The sequence below is a fragment of the Chelmon rostratus genome, chromosome 19, assembly GCF_017976325.1.
Source record: "Chelmon rostratus isolate fCheRos1 chromosome 19, fCheRos1.pri, whole genome shotgun sequence".
NCBI classification, from domain to species: Eukaryota; Metazoa; Chordata; class Actinopteri; order Chaetodontiformes; family Chaetodontidae; genus Chelmon; species Chelmon rostratus.
The window spans coordinates 5,613,603-5,639,557 of NC_055676.1; the positions used below are offsets into that span (position 1 = coordinate 5,613,603).

The following is a 25,955-nucleotide window of genomic DNA, read 5'->3' on the forward strand; positions in this document are numbered from 1 at the left end:
ATCACCATCCTTACAGGCAAAATTGGAAAGGCATAAGAATGCCAGGCAGAATAGATTGAATGCTAAGACATAGTTATTCAGAATTTTTTCTTGCTTTTGAAATTTTTCACATTAAATCTTGAAAAGTGAGAAGGCACAGCAGGGGGAGGGACCAATGTTTTACAGTGAAATAAGAGGATGTGACACTGTGGACACTCAGATCCCCTTATTTGTTGCAAAGATTACGTTATCTTTCTGTGGTTAAGTGGTTTCATAAGGGCTCAACAAAGGAAACACTGAGGTCCCCGTATGCGTTGTCAAAGTATCTTTTTGTGGTTGCAGAACTTCTTCTACTGCTGGTGTCTTTACAAAAGATCTGAAAAAGTATAGCATTTCCAAATATGTTAACAGCGTTGTATTCTTGAACTCTTAGGACAGAAAATCAGCACAATGTGCAGTGATAATGACATGTATTTGGTATTTTTAAACCCATCTGATTCTTCAATCTCATCTGAGGCAACAGTGCGCACCACTAAGGCTCTATTTGAACTCTAACAAACTGGTTTCCAACCACCAACACGTCTTTTCATACAATCGTGCAAAAAGATTTTCCCAGATTAGGGGTTGAATCCGTTGCAGTGAAAGCCAGCTGGACCCTGTGGAGCCTGTTAGATGCTTCACATTTCTTTCTCTCCGTTATCGCAGGAAGAAACGCTTCAGCGTTTTAAATAATGTCATAAAGAGGCTGGCCTGCACACTGGTCAGAGGAAGAGGCAGTTATTCCCAATATAACTTCAACTGGTTTTGGAAGACAAAAACCCGTCATCACACTGGCCGTAAGGAATGCTTGAAGTTGGCTTCGGCTTCGTTCAGCTTCTCACTGAAGGGTTTTCCTCAGTGTTAAATATCAGCATAGCACCACTGAGACAAAATGTGATTCTGCATTAGTGAGTGAATTGTGATTCATTCGCCACAGATCATTTCACCCTTGGGTGGAAATGGAAATAATAGAGACGCTCTGTAGCCTTCTGACAGTGAATTAATTACATAACACAGTAATTGTTCTTTTTGGTATGGACATTTATTTTCTGATGTTTTATTCCCTAAGATGCTGTGTAACTTGTCACTCAGGTGCTCGTGACAACGGCCGACAGAGGAACGCCCCCAATTTTACACATCAAAGTTTGTGTACACGTCTTGAAGAGTGCTTCAAGAAGAAAAAAAAAACAAAAGCGCATACAGCCTTTGTGGCTCCAGAGAAACCTGCGTCAGATTGACTCATGTGATGTCACTTGAGTCAGCGCCGGTTGGGTTTGGCACTGAAGTGCGTTTATCTCTGCTGGCTCATAGCATCTCTGAGCTACATCATCCCAAACTCTCATGACACCCCCCGAATCTCAGGCTGAACTGTTGGCAGCAGTGTAACGTGTGCAGTTTTAGTGATAGTGGATAAATCGATCGGCAGAAAATTGACCAACCATTTTGATAGGTAATTAATTGTTGGTCATTCTCTTTAATTGAAAATGCCAAATATTGACTGGGTTCATCTTCTCAAATGTGAAACTTTAATCTTTTTCACTTCCGTTGGAAGTTAAATACCGTTTCATTGGGTTTTTCTGTTGATGGCCGGACAAGGCAAGCAATTTGAAAGTGACGTTTGCTTTAGAAGATGATTAAGGATTAATAATGAAGAGATGAATTGGTGATGGGGAAGTGATCACATTTTTACTTGTTATTCCGTTCAGATTGTACTGCACGTAATAGGTAGCGACAACGTCTGGTAGCAAAATGTACTTTCAAAATGTTACTGTGTGTTTACCGATATATCACAGTATGTGATGCAGGTCAGGAGTTCTGAATTAGTGAATGGTATGGCAGTGACTTTGTCTCTCTCTGTGTGTGTGTGTGTGTTTCATCCACCGTGGGCAAGGCCTCAGCTCTGGTTCTGATTAACTCCCTGTAAAAACACCTCTGTTCAGAACATCACAGCCCGTACATCACGCTCTCCATCACACACACACACACACACACACACACACACACATACACTGCGCAGCTCCTGGAGGCTCCCCCGTTCACAAAGGGGAGTCTACACCCATCGTTCAAAGCCTTATAGGCCGTAAGAATGCTGACACACACACGCTCAATCACACACACACACACACACACGCAGACACACGAAGTGCTCTGTTTTCTTAGCTTTGATACACTTATAGAGTTCAGAGGTGAGAGGGCTGGAGGTAACACTGTGTTTTTCCAGAGCTTTCTAACCACCTAAATCTCCTTCTATGCATACAAGGAGGTCCAGATGGCTGGGTGGAGACAAAAACACTCTCTCACACACACAGTCATACTCAAATGTAAAAAAAAAAAAAAAAAAAAACACACGATGAGCACTCAAACATGCACATCAGAGATCTGTTACCATAAGCACGATGAGGCCCAATGATGCATCAGGTTTCAGGTGGTTGCTGTTTATTCACATGCAGGTTCAGGATAGAGCCAAGTTAATGACCCTTTGAGTGTTTAATAATTAATATATATATATATATATATATATACAGAAGTCCGGGTGAGTTCATACCACAGCCTACTAGGTGTGATGGAGAGATAGAGCAGCGGCAGCAGCAGCACCGCTGAAGGATACATGATACATAGTAGCTGGCGTGTTCAGGTCCTCTAAATCTCAGCCAGCTGAAAGCAGTCACATGTGATCAATGGGTGAATTTATCACTCAGAGCCAAGTGCCGTCATCCACATGCACATGCACCCGAGTGTGTGTTTGCGCGGGTGCACATGTGTGTTTATGGGCGCGACCCCTGCTACCTCTTGTTTCACAATTGACGCCGTCTTTAGCGAGCAATTATAGCCAGAACGACTGTGAAAAAGGTCACAGCCGTCCGGCTATCAACAATCCGCGCCAAATGCCAACTGTGCACATCAGTGGGTGCGTGAGTCTGCGTGCATGTGTGTGTGTGTGTGGGTGCTGTTTCCCAAAATGCCAGCAGACACACTTATCAGGCTGGACTCCCCCCGCCCGCCCCCAGCCCCCATCCTCACCCCGAGCCTCAGCATGGGTAATCTGCAGCAATACTGCATGATTGATGAGAGAATTAGTGTTGCCAAGCATAGCAAGGCATTATGGGAATGAGGAAGTTGCATTATTGGATAGGGAGCGTGACATTGAAGGTTACAGTGGCAACAGCTATGTGGGATTGTGTGTTTGTGTACAATATGCGTGTAAATGCGTGTGTTTGGTCACAAAGGATCAGCGGCAGGACAGTTATTGATGGATGAGGTGCCATAAATCCATTTTTTCCGGTTATTATGGCCGGCGGGGTCACAGGCACAGTAAGCTCATTAACATTTGAGCTAATTAATGCTTGAATCCTATGTGGACAAACACCTGTCAGTTATTTTGCGGTCACCATTGGGGCTTAGATAAATATTAATTCTGTCCTTAAGCAGTAAAGGAGTAAAGATTGTTCTGAATTGCTGGCCTTTTCTGAGTAAAACTTGCAGCATTTAGCTTGTCATCATTTGATAGATAAGACTTAGACTAGACTGTCACTCTTTCTTTGCTTTAACAATCTTTAGAGGAACTCGAGATTCACATTGTTATGTTGGTGTGCAATATAGAAAAGAATAAAAATTTTTTGGAGTAGATATTAAGTGTCTTCATTTGTTCTCATTGTGAACTGGAAAAAAAAAATCTGCTGACAAAATTGCTTGTCTGCTTTGGTTTGGAAAAAAAAAGTGTTGCTTGTGTATCATTGCCCCAAGGTAGGACACACTTGTCAAAAGTAAGTCAGTCAGTGAGTTCGCTGAGCGGTGCGCAGAACAGGGGTCTTACTTCTGCAATGAGGATCCTTTTGATGTACAAGCGTACCCCCCGGACAGGATGCCTTACCTCAGAGTTTTAAGGTTTTACTTTTTCTGATGATGAAATTAGAATTTTCTCCCTGAAAGTATCTGGAGCTATTCACCCTTTCTCCTTGTCCCAACTTCACCTAGGCGATTCTCCATCGTCCAAAAGCTTCGTCGCGATTCTGTGCATCTTTTTAAAAAACTTCTGCACAGAAAGGCACCGCTCCTTCCAGGAGAAGTGCGGCTCCCGGCTTTGTACTCTCTCCTGGCTGCTATACGAGGCTCTCCTTCCTGTTTATGTGCACAGCCCATTCCTGCAGATGGTGAGCTGTGTTGCTGTGAGTCAGTGTATACAGCAAGCGGGCAGGGAAAGGTGTGATTTTACAGACTTTTAACATGAGCCATGGTGCCAGACACACTGGTTTGGCCATCTTAAAAACAGGTGACCTCCAATGATGTTGCAGCAGAATAATGCACCACTGTCCCATATCATATGCTGTACACTTGAATTGCCTTTACCATCCGTGAATGTCAAACCAGTACGCACCCTGAAGGACCCTGAAGGAATTCAGGAATAAAATAGTTTCCTATAATTAACAGTTAAATGTAGATTTTATGCTGTAAACGTTTTGTCAGAGCAGGTGTCTTTTTCTTCCTTGCATGAGGAATATCTCATCTATTGCTAGCTTCTCCTGTACATTTGATAGCTGTGGTTGATGTTCCTGGGGGCTGTAAACGCTTCTCTAGCTATAAACCAAAGAGCTCATTTACTACGCAGGAGGACGCTTCTCTTTATTTTTTCTTGCAGACACATTTGTAATGAACTATTTTATTTCTGACAGCTCGCTCACAGGGGGAATTGGCCATTTTATTTGTGCGAGGAAGACACACGGAGAGAATAAAAGTGCATGCGTCCATACTTGTTCCGCCTATTTACTTCTGTCATGTCACTTCTTGATGGTTTTACCAAATGAAAGTGAATTACAATTAATGAGCAAAAAGAGGCTGCTGAAACTCACTGATCGAACATGTGACTGTTAGCGGACACAAAGTTGGTATTTTTTTTAAGAGCCAACCCAAGTTTTTGATGACAGGATGTTCTTTTGTGACATTTGACCAAACAATGTTCCTGTGTGATTTTGGACATTTCACTCTGCGACAAAAAAGAAAAAGACCAAAGAAAGAAAGAAAGAAGACAGTATGTCTGTGCATTCCTTTAAGAGAAGGATGCCTTCTATCTTCACTCACTCACACACTCACACACACACCCTGGCCCGCCTAGTGTATTTCCCTCCTGGCTTTCCAATTTAAATGCAAATGTTCCCAAATCGGACTCCACAAAGACGCAGAGGCAAAATCATTTGACGCAGCGATGAATTATATATTTTAATTAAGCAGCCAAAAGAATCACGCCGATTCAGCCCTTTCCCCTCCAATAAGAAATGAATAAATAAATATGGAAGAAGAAGATGAAGAAGAAGAGAATAAATGGGAGGGTCAGGGGAGGGATGGATGGATGGATGAAAGGAGGAGGGTTTGTATTGAGTTTGTGTGATTGCAGCGCTAACCGCCCATGGGCTGTCATTATGTGAGCGATCTGAAGCTGTCAGATTTCAAAACTGTATTGTTTGCTGATAGACGGGCTAAATACCCCCACAGTTTCAAGCATGCACGCATACACGCCAGAGCGTTTGCACCCAGAGATTTTCAAATGGCACGCGCACACACACACACACACACACACACACACACACACACATACTCTATTTGGATTTTGATGGGCAAACCAGCACTTGAAGAGCAGAGATGGGGATTGTGATGCTCTGACAAGGGATGCAATTTTAATTTCACCCCCTGTCACTCTCCTCAATATCTGCTCGGATGAAATACATATGAGCTGCCAATCACTCACGCATTCAAATAGACATACAGGCGCACACACTCAAACACACAATCTCTCAATTGTATGCATGCGTGCAAACTTTCACTTACTATTTCTGTCTTTTGAAGTCATAGGTACACCCACACAGGGACTCATCTTTTAGTATACTGAAGGCTCAAATGCAGACGCTTCACCAGGAACTGAGATCCCAGTGTTTTACAGGAATTATCCCAGTTTTATGCATCTGCTTCAATCTGTGTGCTTGTGTGTCTGCATGTACCTGCGATGAAACAATAATGCCTTCTTCAAACTTTGTCAGCACTACTGAATGCTAAAGTCAGTGAAATAGCATTAGTGGAATCAACAGGTGGAGCAGCAAGTGCAGAGGTTAGCCCGAACACCATGCATTGAAACAGGTTTCCCTCCCGTGTCACTGCACGTGGTGGAAAATCTCATGTCAGCTGTAAAAAGACGGTCAGACGCTCCCAATATAAACACTCGCTCAACCTGGGGAGAAGATGCTGGAAAACAGAGGGTAAAACTGATTCTGTTTTGGCTGGTGTTTTATTTCACCCCACCTCAGAGACAGTGTGCTTTTAAAATGAACTGCTGCGCAACCAAAAAATATATCCGCATAATGGAGTGCATGTGACAGAATAACAGCAGAAAAGCACAATAAACGTGGGCAAATAAGCTATAAAGTTAGATTAGAAAACCAATTAGCTTATAATCACCCATGCATCAAAATCAAGAAACACACTCATCTGCATTTATTGTTTTCGGGATGCTGTGCATTTGCAGGGAAACAGAACATACTGTGACATGACAGCTGGGTGAGGACGCCATGGTGACAGATGTTTCCCAAACGAAAATGGCATTTCCTAGTTAATTTATACGCGTTTAATTTAAACACCATTTCTTTTGATATTTCATAAGAAGAAACTTGTAAGGATAACGTCCTAATTACTGTGTTGCTTTGACTGAAAAAACCCTCTAGAATTATTTAATTAATGAATAATAAATGTGGGAAAAACTTTTTTTTTTCTTTAGTGTAATACAGTTCGAGTTTGAGTGTCAAAGCATTTCCTTTTGAAACACCATTAGTTTGGTGGTTGATGAAAACATTTCCTCCTATGTTTAACGTCTTTGACTGTTTTACTGCCTTTTGACATTTTAGTCGGACCGTGAAAGCTTTTTCGTGTTCTCGAACGTCGCCCCGCGATACGTGCAGATGTGTTTATTTCTGTCTGAGAGGGTTAGGGTTAGCTGTAGTGGTGTTCATGGTCAATGTTAACAAAGAGAGACAGAGGAAGCAAAGGGTATAACATATGGGAGGGAAATAGAGAGATCCATACAGGGTGTACAAAAGAGGAAGACTGGGAATGAAATGGTGAAGAAAGAGAGCAGAAGGGGAGTAAGGGGAAAAAAATAGCTGAAGCTAAGCAAGACCAAGAAGGTAATGGGAGATGACAGTGGTTTGTGACAGCTGGAGTCTTGCATCAAAAGAACAAGGAAATTCACTTTCCTTTCTTTGCCTCTATTTAGAGTGCTCTCTCTGTTCACCACATGCAGACACACACACACACACATTACTCACTGCAAGTCTCAGCAGCAAGCAGACCCTTAGAAAACCTTCATCTGTAAGAGAGCCAACTGCCTCTCCTCGCCGAGCAGGGGAGAGGAGCCGGAGGGGCGGCCTAGAGAGAGAGGAGACGAGGTGTGGGCAGAGAGAAGAGAGAGGGAGAGGTGGCGTTTTAATCAGGCAGGATCCGGGTTCAAGCCCCCTTCTTGGCAAGCGTCCTCCAACACAACGGCGAATCCCTACGAGCTCCGGTGGCGTAGCTCGGTCAGAGCCGACCGTGGCCTCCGACCTTTCACCTCCTCAGGGGTGGAAGGGAGAAGGCGAAAGTTTCTCAACAAGGATCGTTTCTGAGGCCGACTAAACAACACGTGCCTTTTGTGTTCAAGCTGCACAAAAACAGAAATGCTAAAGCATGAGGGGAAGTCGCATGAGACGGCAAAAAACGGACGCCTTGCCTGTTGACTGGGAGACTAAACCCTTTGCCAGCCAAATGTATCTGCCCCCACCCAAGAGCAATTTGTCAGTTACAAGCTTTAGAGGTGCTGATAGGTGCCGGGCCAGCCTTCCCCAGTCTTTGTGCTGAGTTAGCTGCCTCCCGCCAGCTTCATATTTACCACATGGGCACGAAAGCTGGTTCAATCTTGTCATCTCGGCGAGACAGCGAGAGATTTATTTTTTATTTGGACAGAGCGCTGAGACTTGCTGCACATTTACCTCCACACTCCAAAAGAGAGTGAGATGTTGAATGTTTCCTATCGCAAAAAAAAAAAAAAAAGAGATTAATCTTTAAAAATCAAGACAATAAAGAAAGAAGGGAGGGGGAGCAACAACAGCAAGAGACAAATGCATGAAAGTGTGAGAGAGCGCCTCCTCCGTCTTTGCCTCCATCATGCCTCGCCTTTCATGAGCAAGGATGCCCATGGAGTGTTGTTGTTTTGCGTGAAAGCCTTGTGTGTGCTTGTTTATGGTGTGCTATACCTTTAAGAGCTGCTGGCCATAGCCCATCCCAGAGAGGATGGGCCCATTAGGCTGATGAACAGAAAGAAGGAGAGAGGAAGAGAGAGAGAGAGAGAGGGAGAGAGAGAGAGGTTATACAGTAAAAAGGATAATAACAGTAACAGAAGTACAGGAGGGAATGCCACTGGAAATAAGGGAGTTTGAGGAGTAGGAAGGAGAGAGCAAAGGAGAGAGAGAAAGGGCCACTCCAGGGACCATAACAGTGAGAGGATAGAGAGAGACACTGAGGGATACAGAGAGAGAGAACAGGAAGCAGCTATCTCTCCATCTCCTCCATGGCGTTGTAGGCGTCTATGGGTCTGTCAGTCAATCAGGACGACAGGCGGATGCGCTCGCTCGCCGGCTCTCTTGTCTCCCGCACGCGCTCATGACTGTGCTGTGTGTGTGTCTACAGATGGCAAACCTTGTGACATCGTTGTGCTGCGTGGTTCTGGCCGCCGTGGTGGTAGCTTACGCTCAGAGACGCAGCCAGCTTGGTGAGTATGCATTTTATCTACTCCTTCCCCACGCTGCCGAGGCCTACTCTGCCTCTCCTTGTTTCGCCCAGTCCGGTCAAGCCCCAGTGTTCTCCTCTCAAAAAGTAAACGCTGTTTGACTCTCAACTTCCCTGTACACCGCTCTGCTCTTCTTTGCTCTTCTCTAATGTATTATTTCTACCCTCCCCTCTTCTGGTCTTGCTGCACTACTCTGTGTGGTGCTACTGATGCTCGACTACTGCCATTCTACTCCACTCTTTTCAACCTCTCTCAACTCTGTCCAACTGCACTCTCTCCTGTGCTCAAATTGCCTTCTTTTCGAAATGCCTTTTTTAATATGTGGCTGTCACCATGTACTGCAAAGCTAGTAGTTATCCCTCCATGCACGTACTTGATTTTAAACTGCTGAAAAAACAAATTCTTAGCTTGAATCTATTTTGCTTTTGTTGCTGTTACTATGGATTAGTCGACCCCTCGCAGAGTCAGGGTGAGATTTACTGAGTGCATCAGGATGTTAACTGTGATTTTGCTGTGTGCCGTTCGGGGCCTGTTTGAGCTCCGGCAGCTGGATCCTCGCTGTGAGGTCAAAGGCGCGGCGCAAAAATAGAAATACCTGTGAGAAAGCTTAGCTGCTATTCACTTTTCCTCACCCGCAAACAGAAAAACAATAGCTGACCTAATCAGCTTGTCGTCCTCGCTGCGTGGTGCTAATATTTTGGCTACATTGCCAAGGCTACGTCCATAACAAATGCAGGTTCAACAAAGAAGCCAGTCAGGTCCGCTGGTGATCATGAGCGTGTTTCAGATGATTTGTGCGCCGAGGTTTTGAGCGAGAAGACCCTGAAAAGACCCACATAATGTGGTGACGGCTCTTCTGAGAGTTCACACATGATGCATGACCATAAATTAGACCGTGTGTGTGTGTTTAACAGGGCAGTCAATTTGTCACTTGACTTTTAGTGAAGACTGGCCTTGACACTAGCCAATGAGATCTGTCTGTTGAAGTCAGCTGACCAAAAGAAAGAGTCTAAGGAAGTCAATAAGTCCCCAGTGACACACATCACTGTATCACGAGGGTCACACACTCACACACACACAGAAGGGCACACATACACACATAAACAGAGCGGACATGTCTTAGGAAATAGGAATGTTGTCTTTGGGGATTAGGTGACAGCAGGAGAGAAGGTAAGTGAATGAGGGACATGGAAAGAAAAAACAAAAAGGAGAAGTAGATGAAGAGTGGAAGAAACTGAGAAAACAGAGGAACGATGGAAGGCAAACGGAAGCAGGCAAACTGAGAATGAAAGAAAAACGAGCAGGATAAAGCACTAAGAAAATGAGAGCTGTGCCCCGAACAATTCTGCATGTGTGGAGGGTGAAAACAGTGTCCTCTGATAATGCTGAGAAGTGGTTAACTTCAATTCAGGAGCACTTATCGGCTGTGAGAGGATTGCATGTCCCTCATTTTACTTCGACACAACTTGTTTCTTTAAAACACAGATAACTGGAAATCTTAAACTTGTCACAGCAACTGATTTCACTGGCTATATTTTCAATAGAAGACGAAGCTGTACTGTACCAATCAATCTTTATCCACTTTTATGTTTTTGTGCTGTTCAGAAAAGCAAAAAGAAAGCATGGTAGAGAGAGCAATTAAAGTAAAGAGAGAAAAAAGGTGAGAGGGGAACACTTAAGGGAATAACAGATATGGATCAAGGGAGGATGAATAACATGAATAGAAAAAAAAAGAGCTGTCAGTTCAGTCTGGGAAGAATTGTGTGTATCCACGCTTGTGTGTGTGTGTGTGTGTGTTGACACCGTAATGTAGTTGCCACTGTCTATCACTGGCCTTTGTTTTTAGTGCGACATAGAATCAGATATCACATGCACAGGCAGATGCACAAAAAGGCTGTACACTGTATGTCAAGACTTCATAAGGTACAGGCATAACCACATAAGAGCAATAGTATTTTCAGTATGCACATTTGTAGCCAGAATCATATGCACGCACACACATATAATATAAACCCTATAGACACACAGAGACACATATATACATCTGTCGGTCTTGGAAAGAGCCTGAGTTCTCTGACAAATTGCCAGTCAGTTTGATTGACAGGATTCCCCAGGGTATGTCCCACTCGGAGGAGAGCCTGTAACACACACGCACACACACACACACACACACACACACACACACACACACACACACACAGCAATGTATGTGCGCACACAAGAGAGTTCATCCCCCCATATCCCTCTGCACTGACTCAGTTAGTGCAGAAAGCACATACAGAGGAAGGCACATGCTGTCTTTGTGTGCGCTTAAGTATGTGCATGTGTGTGTGTGTGTGTGAGACAAGGAGCGTATAGGAAATCCATCTGAGATTTCATAATTAATGACAGCATTGCATTGCCGAACAAAGACGGCGAAAAACACCGGTAGAACACATCCACAGACTGAGTCAAACAAATAGATACAAGGCCCACGCGCAGAAGTCGATGGTTTCTGGAAGGAGGAGGGAGGGAAAGCGAAGGGGAGGCAGAAAGGCCGATGGGGAATGAGACAGGGTGGAGCAAGATGAGACGGAGAGACGGAGGAGCAAACATGGCGAGAGCTCATTCGAGAGGCAGAGAGCAAAAGTAGTGTGTAAAAACAGCATCAGATGGAATACATTCACAAAGAAATGCCCTTCTAGGAGTTGATTAATAGCAAGAAAGATGTTGTTATCCCTTTGTGTCAAGTAAATGTCGGACATGTGAAATTGCTTTTGTTCAAATATTCATTGAAGGATTGGAAAATAAAAATTGTGATTAATCAAAATATTTCAAGATTATCTTCAAGTATTCTATTGCAGGACATTGTCAAAACAATACGTGAACACATAGCTCAAAAAATAGCTTCAAATCAGATTCTAGCAGAGCAAATGGAAACTTGACAAAAATTCCTGTATGTCATTTAAAGCATATATTTACACCAGCATTGCATCATTTCTTCAGCAACAAGACTTTTCCCCTCCAAGTAGAGAAAGAATTTTTTTTTTTTTCTGTGGAAAGTTCATGAATGTGCCATTTCCATTCAGCTTTTGTAATGTGATTCATGTTGTCTCAAATGAAAAAACTCTGAGATGGAAACCATAGCAACGGAAATGACAGTGCCTTAATGAAACATCACTTGAAACAACAGAGGAAAAAGAAAATAATTGAAAGTTATAAACCCGCAGAGAGAAAGGGAGTGAGACTCAGAGGTCATGCCAATTAAGCTTCCTTGAATGCGAATTTGATTTTTGATTGCCAGTGATAAATAGGAGATGAGATGGTTAGAGGGGGTCGGGAGAGATATTGGGTTGGTGGAAAAGACACGAGACAGATATGGGGAAAGACATGAGAGAATACAGAACAGATGACAGATGAGGGAGTCAGAAAGGGTCAATGCTGATAACCATTATTCAGACAGCCATTTGTCATATATTCCTTATACTGCACACATATACACACATAGTCCCTGTTATACATGTGAAAAAGTAAAGCATTGCTTTTGCCTCAGAATAATGCTCAATGCTAACATCACCGCTAGTGCACACTGATGGCAAAGCATGCAACAATCAACATGAATTTCTTGCAATATTCACAAGTTTTAGCATCTGTGTTAAAGGTGCTATATGTAAGAATTGGCCACCTGGTTGAATTCATACTCCAAACATCACCAGCGCAATCGCCCGCTGAGTTAGCTTAGCTCTGCTAGCCATGCAGGTAGCACTCCTACCATAGATACAATGTTTACTCTGCCTGGACTGGGGGCATAGAGCACCGGGGAACTGTTGTGTTGAAACCGCAAGCTTTGGACTGCTGGGAGAAGGGAATTTTCTGGCCTGGGGTTGGCGGGGAACCCAGTGGGGAATACTAACAGGGAGCAGCGCTGGAATGGGCCCCAGAACCGGATTTGGGTGAGCGAGCAATACGACCGGGCTCAGAACATGGCAGGACCCGGGACCGACATGGCCTCCGCAACTGAGGGAAGCCAGTCTGACGACAGGAAATACAATACTGAGGTGATTTACAGTTGCTCTGACCAGGACTTGTGAAACAGGAGAGGGCCAAGAGGGAGGTCCGGCATCTGTCAGCACCCACCTCTGGAGGCCTGAGGAAGGGATCCGGCAGAGTTAGCCCAAGGGTGCCAGGAGCCGAATCCGGCAAGGAAAATATCCTCAGTGTTGTTGGACTGAGGGCAGACTGGAGCTACAATGACTCGCTATAGCCTCTTGAAGTAAAAGAGGTACTGTGAGACAGGACCAGCCTGAGCTAGCTGGTTAGCATGCTAAATTCAGTAGCTGTCACTTCATTACTTAATTTGCGAATGTTTTAAACTAAAGTTCTTACATATTGTGCCTTTAAGTATTTGCCTGCTGTCCATCAGCAAAATGCTGAATGTCAACTAGTGCCAGACATGTTGTGTTGCTCTGCTGACCCTGACCTCTGAACCTCCCCTTGGTTGAGGAGGAGGAGAGAAAAATCCCTTCCAGGATCAATAGCATCATTTTTATTCATTAGCATTACATTGCACTGCCAGCAGAACAAAAGTTCATGGAAAATACAAGCCCGTAGGCAGTAAAGTCTTATAGTGACGAGTTGGACAACATCAGTGTTTGCCAGTTGTCCATCCTCGAGTAATCAGGATAATAACATTATTTGACATTGTATTGTCAAGAGGACAATCTATTGTATTATATGCATTTTGTTGTGTTGAACATCACATTAGCTCTTTAGCAAACATGTTTCAAGGCTTGCACTAACTTCACGAAAACCAGATCTATTACACAACACCGCTTTTATAGCTTCTTTAAACTGTAATTAGAACATTAAATTAGATTAAAAAGTTAAGGTTAAATGCATAAATTAACCTGTGCAATTACAAATCGTACAGCTGCCCTCAAAGCAATTATGTTGAAAACCAATAAAACTACCATAAAAGGGTCAAGAGGATATATATATATATATATATATATATATATATATATATATATATTCTTATTCCAGCATACATTGTATGTACCGTATTTCAGTGTAACATACAAACACATTACAGGTCCTAAAGAGTCCACTTGGATTCTAGAAACCAAGACCCAACCTGGAACCTGTCAAAATGTGCCTAGTGCAGTCAGCACAGTGCAGCAGGTCTTAGGTCTTCTCAATGTGTCACTGCCAGTGTTGATGTCCTCCGTGTATTTGGATCAAGTCTGAGTATAATTGGCTCTACTTCGGTGTGACCAGTTCTGACTGCCCTCAGGTCCCTTTTGGATCAGGTCTTTCTCTCGGTTTCTCACAGGTTTTCCAGGGGTTTGTTTCAAATCAGGTCCAAGACCTAAACTACATTTCCCAGTCCCTGTAAAGTCAGTCAACCAAGCAATGCCCATTAGGAGGCAGCATTATTTAGTGTTTTGATGACTGAAAGACGTACTAACCAACATGTTGCCTGTGCAGAAAAAGAATCCCTGCTTATGTTAAATTTTCATACATAGACATGGTTAAAAACTGGATTTTCAAATGAACCAAAACACATTACTCAGGGCTGCTCCAGATGTCTCTGTTTGTTTCAGATTATTCCAGAGGTGATACGATCACTCACATTACATACCAAGTGATTCCTCTCATGCATTGAAACCTGAAGATTGATCACATTCGTGGTCGAAACAAGCCTTATTTTCTTTCCCTATTTGTCTTAATCTCTTTTTGTCTCTCTCTGCATCTTTAATAGTCTCTCTCCCTCTCTTTTCCCTGATTCCTTCTTCATCCGTGTGTGTGTGTGTGTGTGTGTGTGTGTGTGTGTGTGTGTGTGTGTGTTTCGCTCTATCTCATTTTAATCCTGAGATACAGCAGAAAGTCCTCAGCAAAGCAATACAATGTCATTAATAGGGTGCCTTACACAGTAAATACTAAGCACGCACACAACGAGAATACCAATGAGCGAAGCGGAAGAGCATCCGGTCGGTGAGGAGGAGAGAGCAAGAAATCAAGAAAAATGGAACACAGAATGAGGAAATACGTTGCAACTGAGATTGTTTACGTTAACTTCGAGTGAATTTCCTACGTTATTTTTTTATGACAACAGCAATGCTGCTACATCTGCTCCCGTCTCCCCCTTTTAGTGTGTGTATGTGTGTGTGTGCGCGCATGAATGTGGTGACATCATGCCGTTGACTTAGCGAGCATGTTATTTATGGGAGTCCATATCCTGATTGAGAGACAAACGTTTCCACTCATAATCATTCCCTCCATCTCGCCCTCTCCCTCCCTCTGTGACTTTATGCCTCTCTATTTCCCCACTTGTCACCCTCTCACTTTCCCCTTCATATCTTACTTCCTTCTCCCCTTTCCTCATCTCTCTAATTTTTTGACTAATTACTTCCTCTCTCTGAATCTTTTTTTTCTCTCCCACCCTTTCAATCCATTCCTGTCTCCCTCTCCTCCTCCCCTTCTCTTAATCCATCACCCAAGTGGTCAGCGGCGGATTTACCGCCCATGACATCATTTTGCCGCTGACGCTACACGGCGGTCGCTAAGCGTTTTCGTGTGATTCATCTATGCCCTTCGCTGAGCTTCTTTACCTCGCGACGATTCCATCTAATCACCACGAACACGAGGAGAGACGGAGATCAGGAGGCAGGACGGCGGAGGGAAAAGGGAGAGATTGAGAGACGGCGGGAGAATAGGAGGTTAACTCTCACACTAATTCCACGGTATTACAGCTGTCAAAGCTGTATTTATTTCTCGAGCATTCGACGTGTGCTGCTATGACTTTCCAGCATGCCGCGCCGTACGCTCTGCCACATGGCGGCCTTATTTATCCACGCCCTCGTGAATGGATCATGTTAGAAGTTAATATTATTAATAAATCAGAAAATCAATACCTGTGATTTCTTTCCTAACCCACGCCAACACCACCATCCCCCAACATGCATGACAGCCAAGTCTAATGTAAGCTTGTGCAGATGCTCATATAGGTAGATGTAGCATTAATAGCTGCCTGCACTCCAGATAAAAAAATAAAATACACAATTTTTTGTATTTTCATATAATTACATACAATATCATATAATATAATAGTAGATTTTTTCAGGTAACTGTTCATCTTTTCATTAAACCCAGTCTGCACATGTCAATAATGTAGGTATTTATCTTTCCTGTAGCTTAGCCAACATGTAAATGTAGGGTATATGTAAGGATGGAAAGTAACTACTGTAATTGCAGCTACGCTCTTGTTGTAATTATGTTGCTTTTTCTTGTACTTTCACCTCCGTAATTGCAAATGCAACAATTGCAACAATGAGGCCCACCAATCTGCTCAGTCGGGAGGATTTTTCATTTAGGTTTGATGTTGCAGTGATTTTCATAATAACACAGAAGAAATAGAACAAAGCAGATGCAGAGACGCCTCACCATCCATAATAATAGAACAGGAAAAGTTAATGCAAGTGAGGCTAAGTCATTGGGTTTCAATGACAAGACAGGGAGAGATGTTGGACTGTAAGATCCCCCCCTGACAGAAATCCCAACATGCTGGCCAGCATGACTAAACTAGAAGTTTAACAGTGAAAGCATTTCAAATGTCAGATTTTGTTTGTGATGTGTGCACCTCTGCACTTTCAGGAGAAAAGACAAATCTAGACACCCAAACGTGATCAATCATTCATGTGGTTTAACCGCTCTCTGGTGTGTCATCGGAGGAAACAGACGGCTGCTGTAAATAAGGAAATAAATACAAAGATTGATGTGTGTGTGAAGGGTGTCAGTTTGTATGTCGCGCATGTGTCAGCCATGTATGTGCCGGCAGGGAACCTTGATCGCACTCATTATCCTGAGTAGCACTCAGTGTAATCAGCGTTCCCTGTTTGGCACACTGTTTGTATTAAATTCAAGATGGAGCTCAACCAATTGATTGACTGACTGGATTGGCAGATGGATTACAGTCAGACTGCCTGGGTGACTGGCAGGGAGGAGAAGCACAGTAATGCTAATCCAATTCAGCCATCACTTTGAAATACAAGAAAGGAAAAATAAAAAGGAGATATGTATGATTTTGGCACACGCTATTAACACTTTTGACCAAGGTTCCAGTAACTCTGATTGTTCTGCTTTATTTTTGAATGTGATCAATCAAAATGAATCCCATTGTGGAAATCAGTTCAACCCAAACATACTTCATACTTACCCTTGATAGCCCTGGCTAGTTGATTCAGCAGCTGACTGGCTGAGTAGGCTGCAAGCTGGCTCCATGGCTTACAAACTGTTTAGTCACATGATTGGCTGATGAATTCTTGTGGTTAGCGCAACGTAAGAGTATTGCATACCTCCTGAAGGACCTCCAGGCAGATTGAAGACTGAGTGACTACTTGGCCGACTGAGTGCCTGTCTGATTAAGGAGACACTGGAGCAGCTGATAGAGTGGTTGATTGACACTGATATGGAGGTTATGTTGTTTCCTTCCGATTGGCCGCCTGGATTACTGTAGTGGATGTGTAACTGAGGAGGGGTTGCACTTGGCTGTGTGAAAGAGTAATTAGTAGAGGGAAAAAAGGATGATCATTTATATGACTATATATGCATTTGAGTGCTGATGCAATACACTGTGAGTGGCATGAAGGAGAGGGGGAGGACGAGGAAGATGTTGCAAGTTGTATGAAATGTTGTCGATCGCATACTCACACAAACACATACATATTCTGACACCAAGGTCGTGCCATGCTACAAATACTCAAATATAGATAAGTTTACTTTTTGCTGGTTCGGTAAACACTCAAAATACTTGCATAATAGAAAAGACCAAAATTGAACCATGCATGCTTGTGCACACAACATACACAAGCACTCAATGTCATGCAAAAGTGTAAATCTTAGGATTAGGGTTGCGGTTTAACTGAATTTTATTAAATCTGAAACCAGTTATTCTGCTTATTAAACTGGAATGTCTGATCAAAAGCGCAGGAGTAGACAAACTAATGTTCCCAACCTGTAGCTACAACATGAAAATTGAGTATTATTTAGGAGTTGCCAGCCGCCGCCAGCATTTTTGATCATAACCACCAACCTTTCAAGACCCTCAGAGTATTTTGTTTTATGAGTATGTGAATATATCAAAAGAAGGAGCAGAGAATTGTTCTATGAATACAGACACACAGTGTGATCAGCACCTGAATGTGGGTCATTTTCATCCAAAAAAAACATTGTTTCGGACAAAAAGCTGAGAGAACGGCATGTTTGTCAAGGGCCAAATGTCGTTTTCAAGCAGAATATTGATTTCATGATTACATTTTTGGTGTTTCCTCACTTTCATGTGGTACATTCAATCGTATAAAACGTAATAATGGTAATATCTGTTTGAAAAGATTGTCACTGTCATTTTCAAGCAGAAGTCTGACTACATATTTCCATTTGTTTGTTTTTTACTTTTGTCATGTCGTCTTTGCCCGCGTCTTCTTTGCCCTAGGCCGCGGGTTATTTGTCTATCCCGGCACGTCCGCGACATGCATGAGAAATTTCAGTGTCAACACCGTCCTCTCCTTCCGCTCCGTGGGTGTCGAGTCCGTGTGTGTCACTGTCACCGGCACGGTGATCCTGATTGAACCCGCCACATTCATTTGCTCATTCGTCCAGAATAGACTGAGAGGGCCCGCACGCCGCTGTGTGGTTAATTCTGAGCTACAGCAAGGAAAACTCCAAAACGGAAACAACCATAATAAAGATGCAGCCACTACACACATATAAACATCAGTCACTCTGTAATTTCTCTCCTGAATGTGTGTCATGCGTCATGAGTTTGAGTGAGAGACAAAAGGCGAGATATGAGAAAACAAATAGCCATGGAATCCATTATTGTTAATAGTGAATGGTCTGTAATTGATCCAGTATAGACGCAGAGTTCCCGACTGTCTGATAGCATCTGTTCGGTAATGGACCATTTCCAACCAATCGCGGTCCTTCATGCTAAGATATGGAATCTCAGAATCTCACTGTCTGAGCCGGAGTGTTTGCGTGTGTCTTGCGCCGTGAGTGTGTGTGTATGTGTGCCTGTATGTCCTGTCCAGCTCCTTTAACTCATTAATTTTTTAAAAGGGATTCCCAGTAAAGCTTGATCAAGGTTCTCTCTCTATCTCTCTGATGGCTCCTTCCCAACAGAAGACACCATATTTCTATTAACATTTCAGCTTGCGTGCAAGCTGAATAATTATAATACTCAACAACTTTTATCCCTATCCCTTCTTCCCCCTGACCCTGGTGTGCTGACAGATGATATAACTGCGGCGCTGAAGAGATGGAGTGCATATTTCAAGGGTTTGTTTACTGCTGACACTGTCAGTCTGGATGATTCCTTTCATCAAGATGTTTAGAGAGCGTGCATTGCAGCTGGTAGAGTAAAACGAGGCTCTCGATGTTGAAATGACTCTAAAAGAAGTTCAAAAGGGGTCAAGCACTACAAAACTAGGAGAAGACGCTGGTATATTGCAGCTTTCGATCACCTGAGCTCCTGCTGGTTCTGCAATTTGCAGAACAGATACAGGTACAGATCTACCATTTGCCATGTTGCAAAATCATGGATGGATTGCCCAAACGTCTCCCCCCTCAACTACTGGGATATTAGTATATTGAGGACTGTAAAGAAATCAAACTCCCCCGTCCTCAGTGAGCGAGTAATGGCCATCCTCGAGATAGCAAATGTGTTGTCAGAGTCACAGAGCGGATCTTGAAAAGGCGAGGTCTGTGCTCGGCTCACTTTGTTTAAAATGACTGTCAGATAATTATTGACTTCCTGTTTCGGCACAAAAAGGCTTCAAAGCTGAGTTTCCTATCGAGAGGGGGCACTGACTCAGAGCCGAGGTGCATTGCCCACCTATCCAAGCGTCCTCGGGCGAGACAGCCGAGACAAACAGTTGTGCATGACCAACCCCTGATCTGACTTCCCTTTGCTGCAGCGAGCAGAAGAGAACTCGCTATGTTACATTACTCACCGACCCCTCACAGGCCGAGCGAATGCACGATCCAGATCCCACACAAACCCCCACACTCTCATTTCATCCACATCCCTCTCATACGACCCTCCAAATCTGAAAAGGAGCATGATAACGTGCACAAGAACGCGAATGAGCAACAGCAGGTTTTTTTTCCCTCCTCCTGCCTTTGCTTTATCTCTCCACACCATCTCTTTGTCCTAATACCTCCCCACCTCTCTGACTTCCAGCACCTGAGAGAGTTAATCTTCTTCTTCGTCCTTCTCCCTGCCTGCGCGTCTCTCTTTCAAACGCACTCTCAAGATGAAAGTTGCACCGTCGCAGTGTAGCACTGCGTCGGCCGGCGCGTGCGCGCTCCCGCCACGGCTTTTGGAATTCATTAAAGCAACCAAATAATTGTCCCGATGCGTGTGAGTGTTTGGCCTAATGTGAGTCATTAATGGAAGTGCATTCTAATGAGGCTTGCAGCAGGTCACAGCCAGCCAGCGTTTAATGACAAATAAATAGTGAACAGAGTGCTGCGACGGCTTTAGGGTCAGACAGCATTTAGCGTTTTGGAGATGGAACAATAAATTTTGTCGGTGCGAGTTTTGAACAGGCACAAACACACATGCAGCCCATTGTACATACAGCAGTGCTGGTGTTAAACTCTGATTGTGATGATTGTGTAACTTAAAAGATGTATGAAGCTTTGCCCTAATTCCCCAGGCATGTTTGCACACACACACACGCACACACACTCTACGCTAGAGTGTGTGTGTGTGTCTCCATCTATTAAGTGGCTGTTGAGGCTAACTCCTCATAATCCCATCAGGAATTTTTTCAATCACCACTTTAGTGCCCTGACTCCATATTGCATGGCGAGCATGTGGGTGGGTCGGTTAACACATACATGACTCCCGGCATACAGGTGTCTCTGCTTCTTCTGCATTTCCGTGGAAATTTCTGGTGTTCATGTGTGAGAGAGACCCCGTGAGCGCACGCCTGTGCGAGGGTAAGCTCTGCCGCGTGCGACCGCGTGCGACCGCGCGCTCCGGTGACCTTTTCCATGTGGCCGTCGTAATGCCCTGATTAACTTTCCGCTACCCTGTTGTGCAGCTAATGAGCGCGTGTGCGTGAGCGTCTGCTTGTTTGCATCGGCGCGTGCGCATAATAGCAACACGGGGAAATGAAAGTAGAAGTGACGGTAAATATTTGGGGAGATTAGGAATTTTAAGTTCCAAGTTATTAACCTGTCTTTGGAGGAAGCAGTCGCTCTAACATATTGTGATTGGCTCGAATGCTTTCACGGTATATTCAATTACTGTACAAATAGAAACCTCAGCACTTTTGCTTGCCATACTGTATATCACGCTGTGTAACCTGCCTCCTAAATATACATAGTGATACATTTTTGGATGGTTTATTTATACTTAATTTATTGTGTTGCTCTTTCATTCCACCATGCAGTTAATCTTTAAGGTAATGTGATCATTCAATTTTTTAATTTATTTTTTTATGCAAGGGCACATTTTATGAGAGGAAGTCTTTGTTTTTACTCTTTCTCCCGCTACATTTCACAGTCATTTTCATATTATTTATGCATCCTGCTCTGTGACTACTGTCCCTTGTGTGACAGACAGCCAGGTCGATATGTAAAAAGATTGTCTAAATAGTGCAAAATAGCCATTTTTCCTTTTTTAAAAATCAAATAAGAAAAGACAAGTCCCAGTATTTAAGAGAGGATGCTTAGGCAGGGTCAATATTGGAAACATAAGGGCCGCCTGCACTTTCAAAGAAATCAACTGAACAGATCAATTCATTTTAGTCATTAAAAAAGTCATTTCATTTGTGGATGAACAGAATGTCCCCTCAACTGGAGTGAGTGACCATTTGCAAGATAGATTTTCTGTTTCCAGAGCCATTTTGTTGATTCCAACCCATTAAATCTCAAGTTGTGTTTTCTTGTGCCATTAAAATCACTGAGCCCCCGCTAGTTCCCCCAGTTCCTCCTGATAGACTGTTCAATAAGTTAATGTTGCCAGGAAGCTAATGTAATTCCAGCCAGTATGAGCAGAGTTTTTGGCTAATGTTGATTTGCAATAAAACTTTGTTCCAAGACATTGGAACTGAATCACCAGGGACTTAAAAGGGGTCCCGGACCCCTAAATGGTGCAACACTTCTAAATATACACATTTAATTTGATCTATTGTGAACAGAAAGGCCTCAGTGTGACGCATTGTGGGGAGAAAGTAGAAGAGTGGCAGGGGGGAAAGATTGCCATTTATCACATTGAACTTCAGTTTAATTCAATTCAGCTCAACTTTATTGCCATTCCTCTCAACTTAAGTCAGTCCACTCAACTGAGGTACACGGAGAAACAAGAGAAGAAGAGTGGAATGAAATCTGAACATAAAATGGGAAAAGAGAACCTAGAAAAGTGGACAAAATGAATGAAACCTAGTATCAGCAGCAGTGTGAAAGTAACTGGTGCACAGCATTTAATAATAACAGCAATGCCATGTGCAGGATGTAGCTATTAAGGGGCTGGTGAATATATAAAATATAAATGTAGCACATGGTTCATGCAATACTTGTCAAAAACAAGTCAAAGTCAGAAATAAATTGGCCTTGCAAACTGATGCTACTCTGCTCCAGTGTATTCTGATGGGAATATTTAAAATGGAGCAGATAACTGTGTGCATGACAGATGAAAGCCTGAGGAAGCTCATTTGACTTACTGAAAAAAGTAATATTAATAAAGAGGGACATTGCCCTTAAAATCCTTTATTCTTGGCCCTCACAAGTTTAATATCCTCCAACCAAAACGGATCATTTTCTACCTCCTGCACAGGTGCTTGGACAGGAGCTTCAGCCCATTAAAAGAAAAAAAAAAAAAACACATAAATGAGAAATACAAGAAAGAAATATAACCTGGAGTGGATTCTATCTTTGATTGCTCTGAGTGCTTGTTTTCAGTCTGGGAAATGTATTTTTTTTTTTTATTATTTAATTATTTTTTTCTGCAGTCTGAAATAACAAAGGTTTGTCTTGTGCTGTCACTTTATGCTCGTGTCTGTCACTTGTATTTCTTTAGAAAACTTTTTGGAAAGAGAATTTATAGGTATAAAGCGCCGTGAGCCAATACCTGTGTAGCAAAGAACGAAAGCCAGATTGAGTGAACTTTTAAAAAGGGGGGGGCTACAACATTTCTGAAAGAGCTGTTTGTCCTTGCAGAGGAGAGGTAACAAAAGACAGTAAAGTAGTGGAATAGTGTCTGCATGCTTGTGTGTATGTCCGCCTGTAAGGGCCTGTGTGCACGCGTGTGTGTTTATTGCCCGTGACATTGTGCAAGGACAGTCCTATCTTTCTGTGCTGAAGTGTTATTTCCCGCGTAGGAATGGATACATGCGGAAAACCATTAGCTCCCCAAACCGTCATACTGTATTGTCTGGGGACAATAGCCTCCCTGCACTCCTTTCAAATTCAAATTCCCAAAGCTTTCTTGTCCATCACGCTGACAAAACACTGACTACAGCTCAGAGATATGGAAAGTCCACAGAGGCTCAAAAAAATTGTGGCGATAACAAGAAACTCTCCTCACGTGGGAGCAGATATGCTTGTACTGAAAATCACATTACGCACGTGCATACTGCGTGCAAACATTTTGTTGTCAGGAATTAATTACTATGAGCTTGTGCATTGGCTATAATCCATAGGGGAGCCTTTTTGAGGGGCTGGATGAGGGCTATTTGCATTTCAGAGCAGCGTTCTTGATGCATCACCTTGTGTTGGGCTGTGTTTGTGCATTTGTAGTCCTTGGAGGAAGGTCCAGCAGTAAAACCAGGAGCATTTTCAGCTGCCGTCCCTCAGCGCAAAGACTCTTAACTTGACTGATACAGCTTAACGCTTTGCCCTCACATCTTTTAACGCGTTTCATATGTTGTGTTCTTTTCACCATGAAAAGAACATCAAAAATGTTGTGGAATGAAAAAAAAAAAGAAAGGAAATTCCTAGAAAAATACAAGCTCATTCAGCAGAAGTGGTTTACGACTTCAAACGCATAATGAGATTCTGAACATGAAAGTGGGAGCGCTGAATTTTCAGCGAGTGTTTGTGCCTCAAGTTTTTGGAAGTGGCGGCGGGGCCTAATGGTTTGGGAGATTGTTCCATTATTAATAGTTAAGAGGCTGGCTATGTACAATAACCACGTGCCCTTAAGCAAGACACAGAAGCCCAGCCTGCTCCGTCATTGTCAGCACGGCGGCCGCGGCGCTGCCTTGGGATAAGGCATCGCATAATCCGGCAGCACTAACAGGCCATTATGCAGTGTAATGTTCTGTCGTAGTCATAAGTGACCAGCCATGGCATTGTGATGAGGTATCTCATTTAGAGAGCGCAACTGGGTAATATCATCCCCAGATAAGGTGCCAGAAATCTCTCACCAGAGCAAAGTGTGTGGAGGTTAGTGCAGCGTCAGGGGAGGGAGCACCTGCTGACTATCGATTCCCGAGCAGCTACAGGAAAACTAGGCTAGTAGAAACAAAAGGAGGCTCTGCCACCACCTCCAATCCTCCCTGCCTCTCTGGAGCAGTGTTAGCCGACTGTGCGTCCTCAGAAAGCACACATCCTGCAGCTCTCAACAAATCAGGGAGCTGCATCATTTTTCTCTCGATTGCTGCCTCACATCCAAGGTCCGGGGCTGCGTAAGGTGGGAGAAAAACAGCCTTCACTATGTGGGTTTTTTTCTGCTGCTCTGATTCCCAGAATCCCCAAAGGATAATTGTTGATATCCCCATGCACACACTTCATCTCCAGCCACCTCCAAGCTGTCGCTGAGGTCCTCCTGAGTTGGGCTCTGCTAGATAACATTAAGTGACACACAGAAGGAATGTCCTCACTCCCCTGTTGTTAAATGAGTTTCTGGTTTTGATAAGAATTTAGCCAATTTTACAACATTTTATTCAATCACATTTCTTGGTCAGCTGCTTGTTTAGATGAAATGTTGCATTTGATAACTTTGGGTATACCACAGTGTTCAAAAATACAGACGCTCCCCTGTCTGTTACACTGATACAGAGATGGATGCTGTATTGAGGTGGCGTATTGAAGTGCACTGCACACAGCGCCAGAGCAGGTCAGTCTCTGCTGGCGGAACAGGCAGCTGAGCTGAGAAAGATGGCGACTGTGAGTGGCGGAGATAACGTTACAGGACTAGTATGAAAGAAAAATGCCTCTCCTGTTAGGGAGTATTTTGGGTTTAGACCTGATGATAAAGGTGAGCTAGAGAGCTTATTTCCTATCTATTCATTATGCTATGGGCCACAAGTAGCAAGTGGATTAATCAAACATTTTCAAAGATACTAAGGGTTCATGTGGCATTTGAAATAGTCAAAATTAAACCTAACACTATATTTAACATACAAATTATATACAAGTATTGCAAAACAAACATATAAGGAAGAAAATGTAAGCAAGAACCATGTTAACATGCTGCTGCAACACCAGATTTCTAACTCACACACTCCGTCTCGCCTGTGCGGCGAGCGTGTGCCTGGTATATTTCTTTAGCAGGATAACATGAGGTCTAATCTGTCAAATCGATAACATGCCATATTTATCACAGCAGCATACGCACACACACACATGCACGCACACACAGTGTTCAGGTAATCTGGTAGAGGCAGCATTAACCATCTGGCTGAAGTTCTGCGTACCTCTTTCCTGCCGACACACACACACACGCACGCATTGGAAAAGCCTATATGTCAAGACATACAGTACACGCACGGTGATGAATTGAGGCAGGGCTGTTCCATCACTCACACGCACCCGCGAAGGTGGGGGGTTTTTTTGTTGTTTTTTTTAATCTTGCAAGAGCGTGTGTTTGTGTGAGTGCCAGAAGGGAACGACACAGCTTTACACTGCATATCTCAGCCTCTGCTATTGTTTCGCTCCCGTTTCTTACCCTGCTCAGCACTCTTTCAGAAAGGTTAACTCTAATCCTAAACGAATAACAAGACAAACTCATAGCGTAGAATTGGCTTTGTAGTCAAACATGTATTATAGTTTTAAATAAAAATAGAGTGAACAGACTTAAGTGGTGGCTTAATAATAAACCTGTGTGAAAGTATTGTGTTCCTTCCTGATTTAGCGAAGCAGGATT

At 43.3% G+C, this 25,955-nt stretch overlaps 1 protein-coding gene across 2 annotated transcripts in view; it reads left to right on the plus strand.

Moving 5' to 3' along the window:
• The window catches only part of cntfr (ciliary neurotrophic factor receptor), a 207,794-nt gene that overhangs the window by 71,423 nt on the left and 110,416 nt on the right, over positions 1-25,955 (plus strand). Inside the window, exon 3 of one of the 2 annotated variants that reach the window (XM_041960449.1) lies at positions 8,722-8,803. In XM_041960449.1, coding sequence (XP_041816383.1) covers positions 8,722-8,803 — 82 coding nt within the window. Of the gene's footprint in view, positions 1-8,694; positions 8,804-25,955 lie in introns of those variants that run through there. The other variant, XM_041960448.1, reaches the window with a different exon arrangement.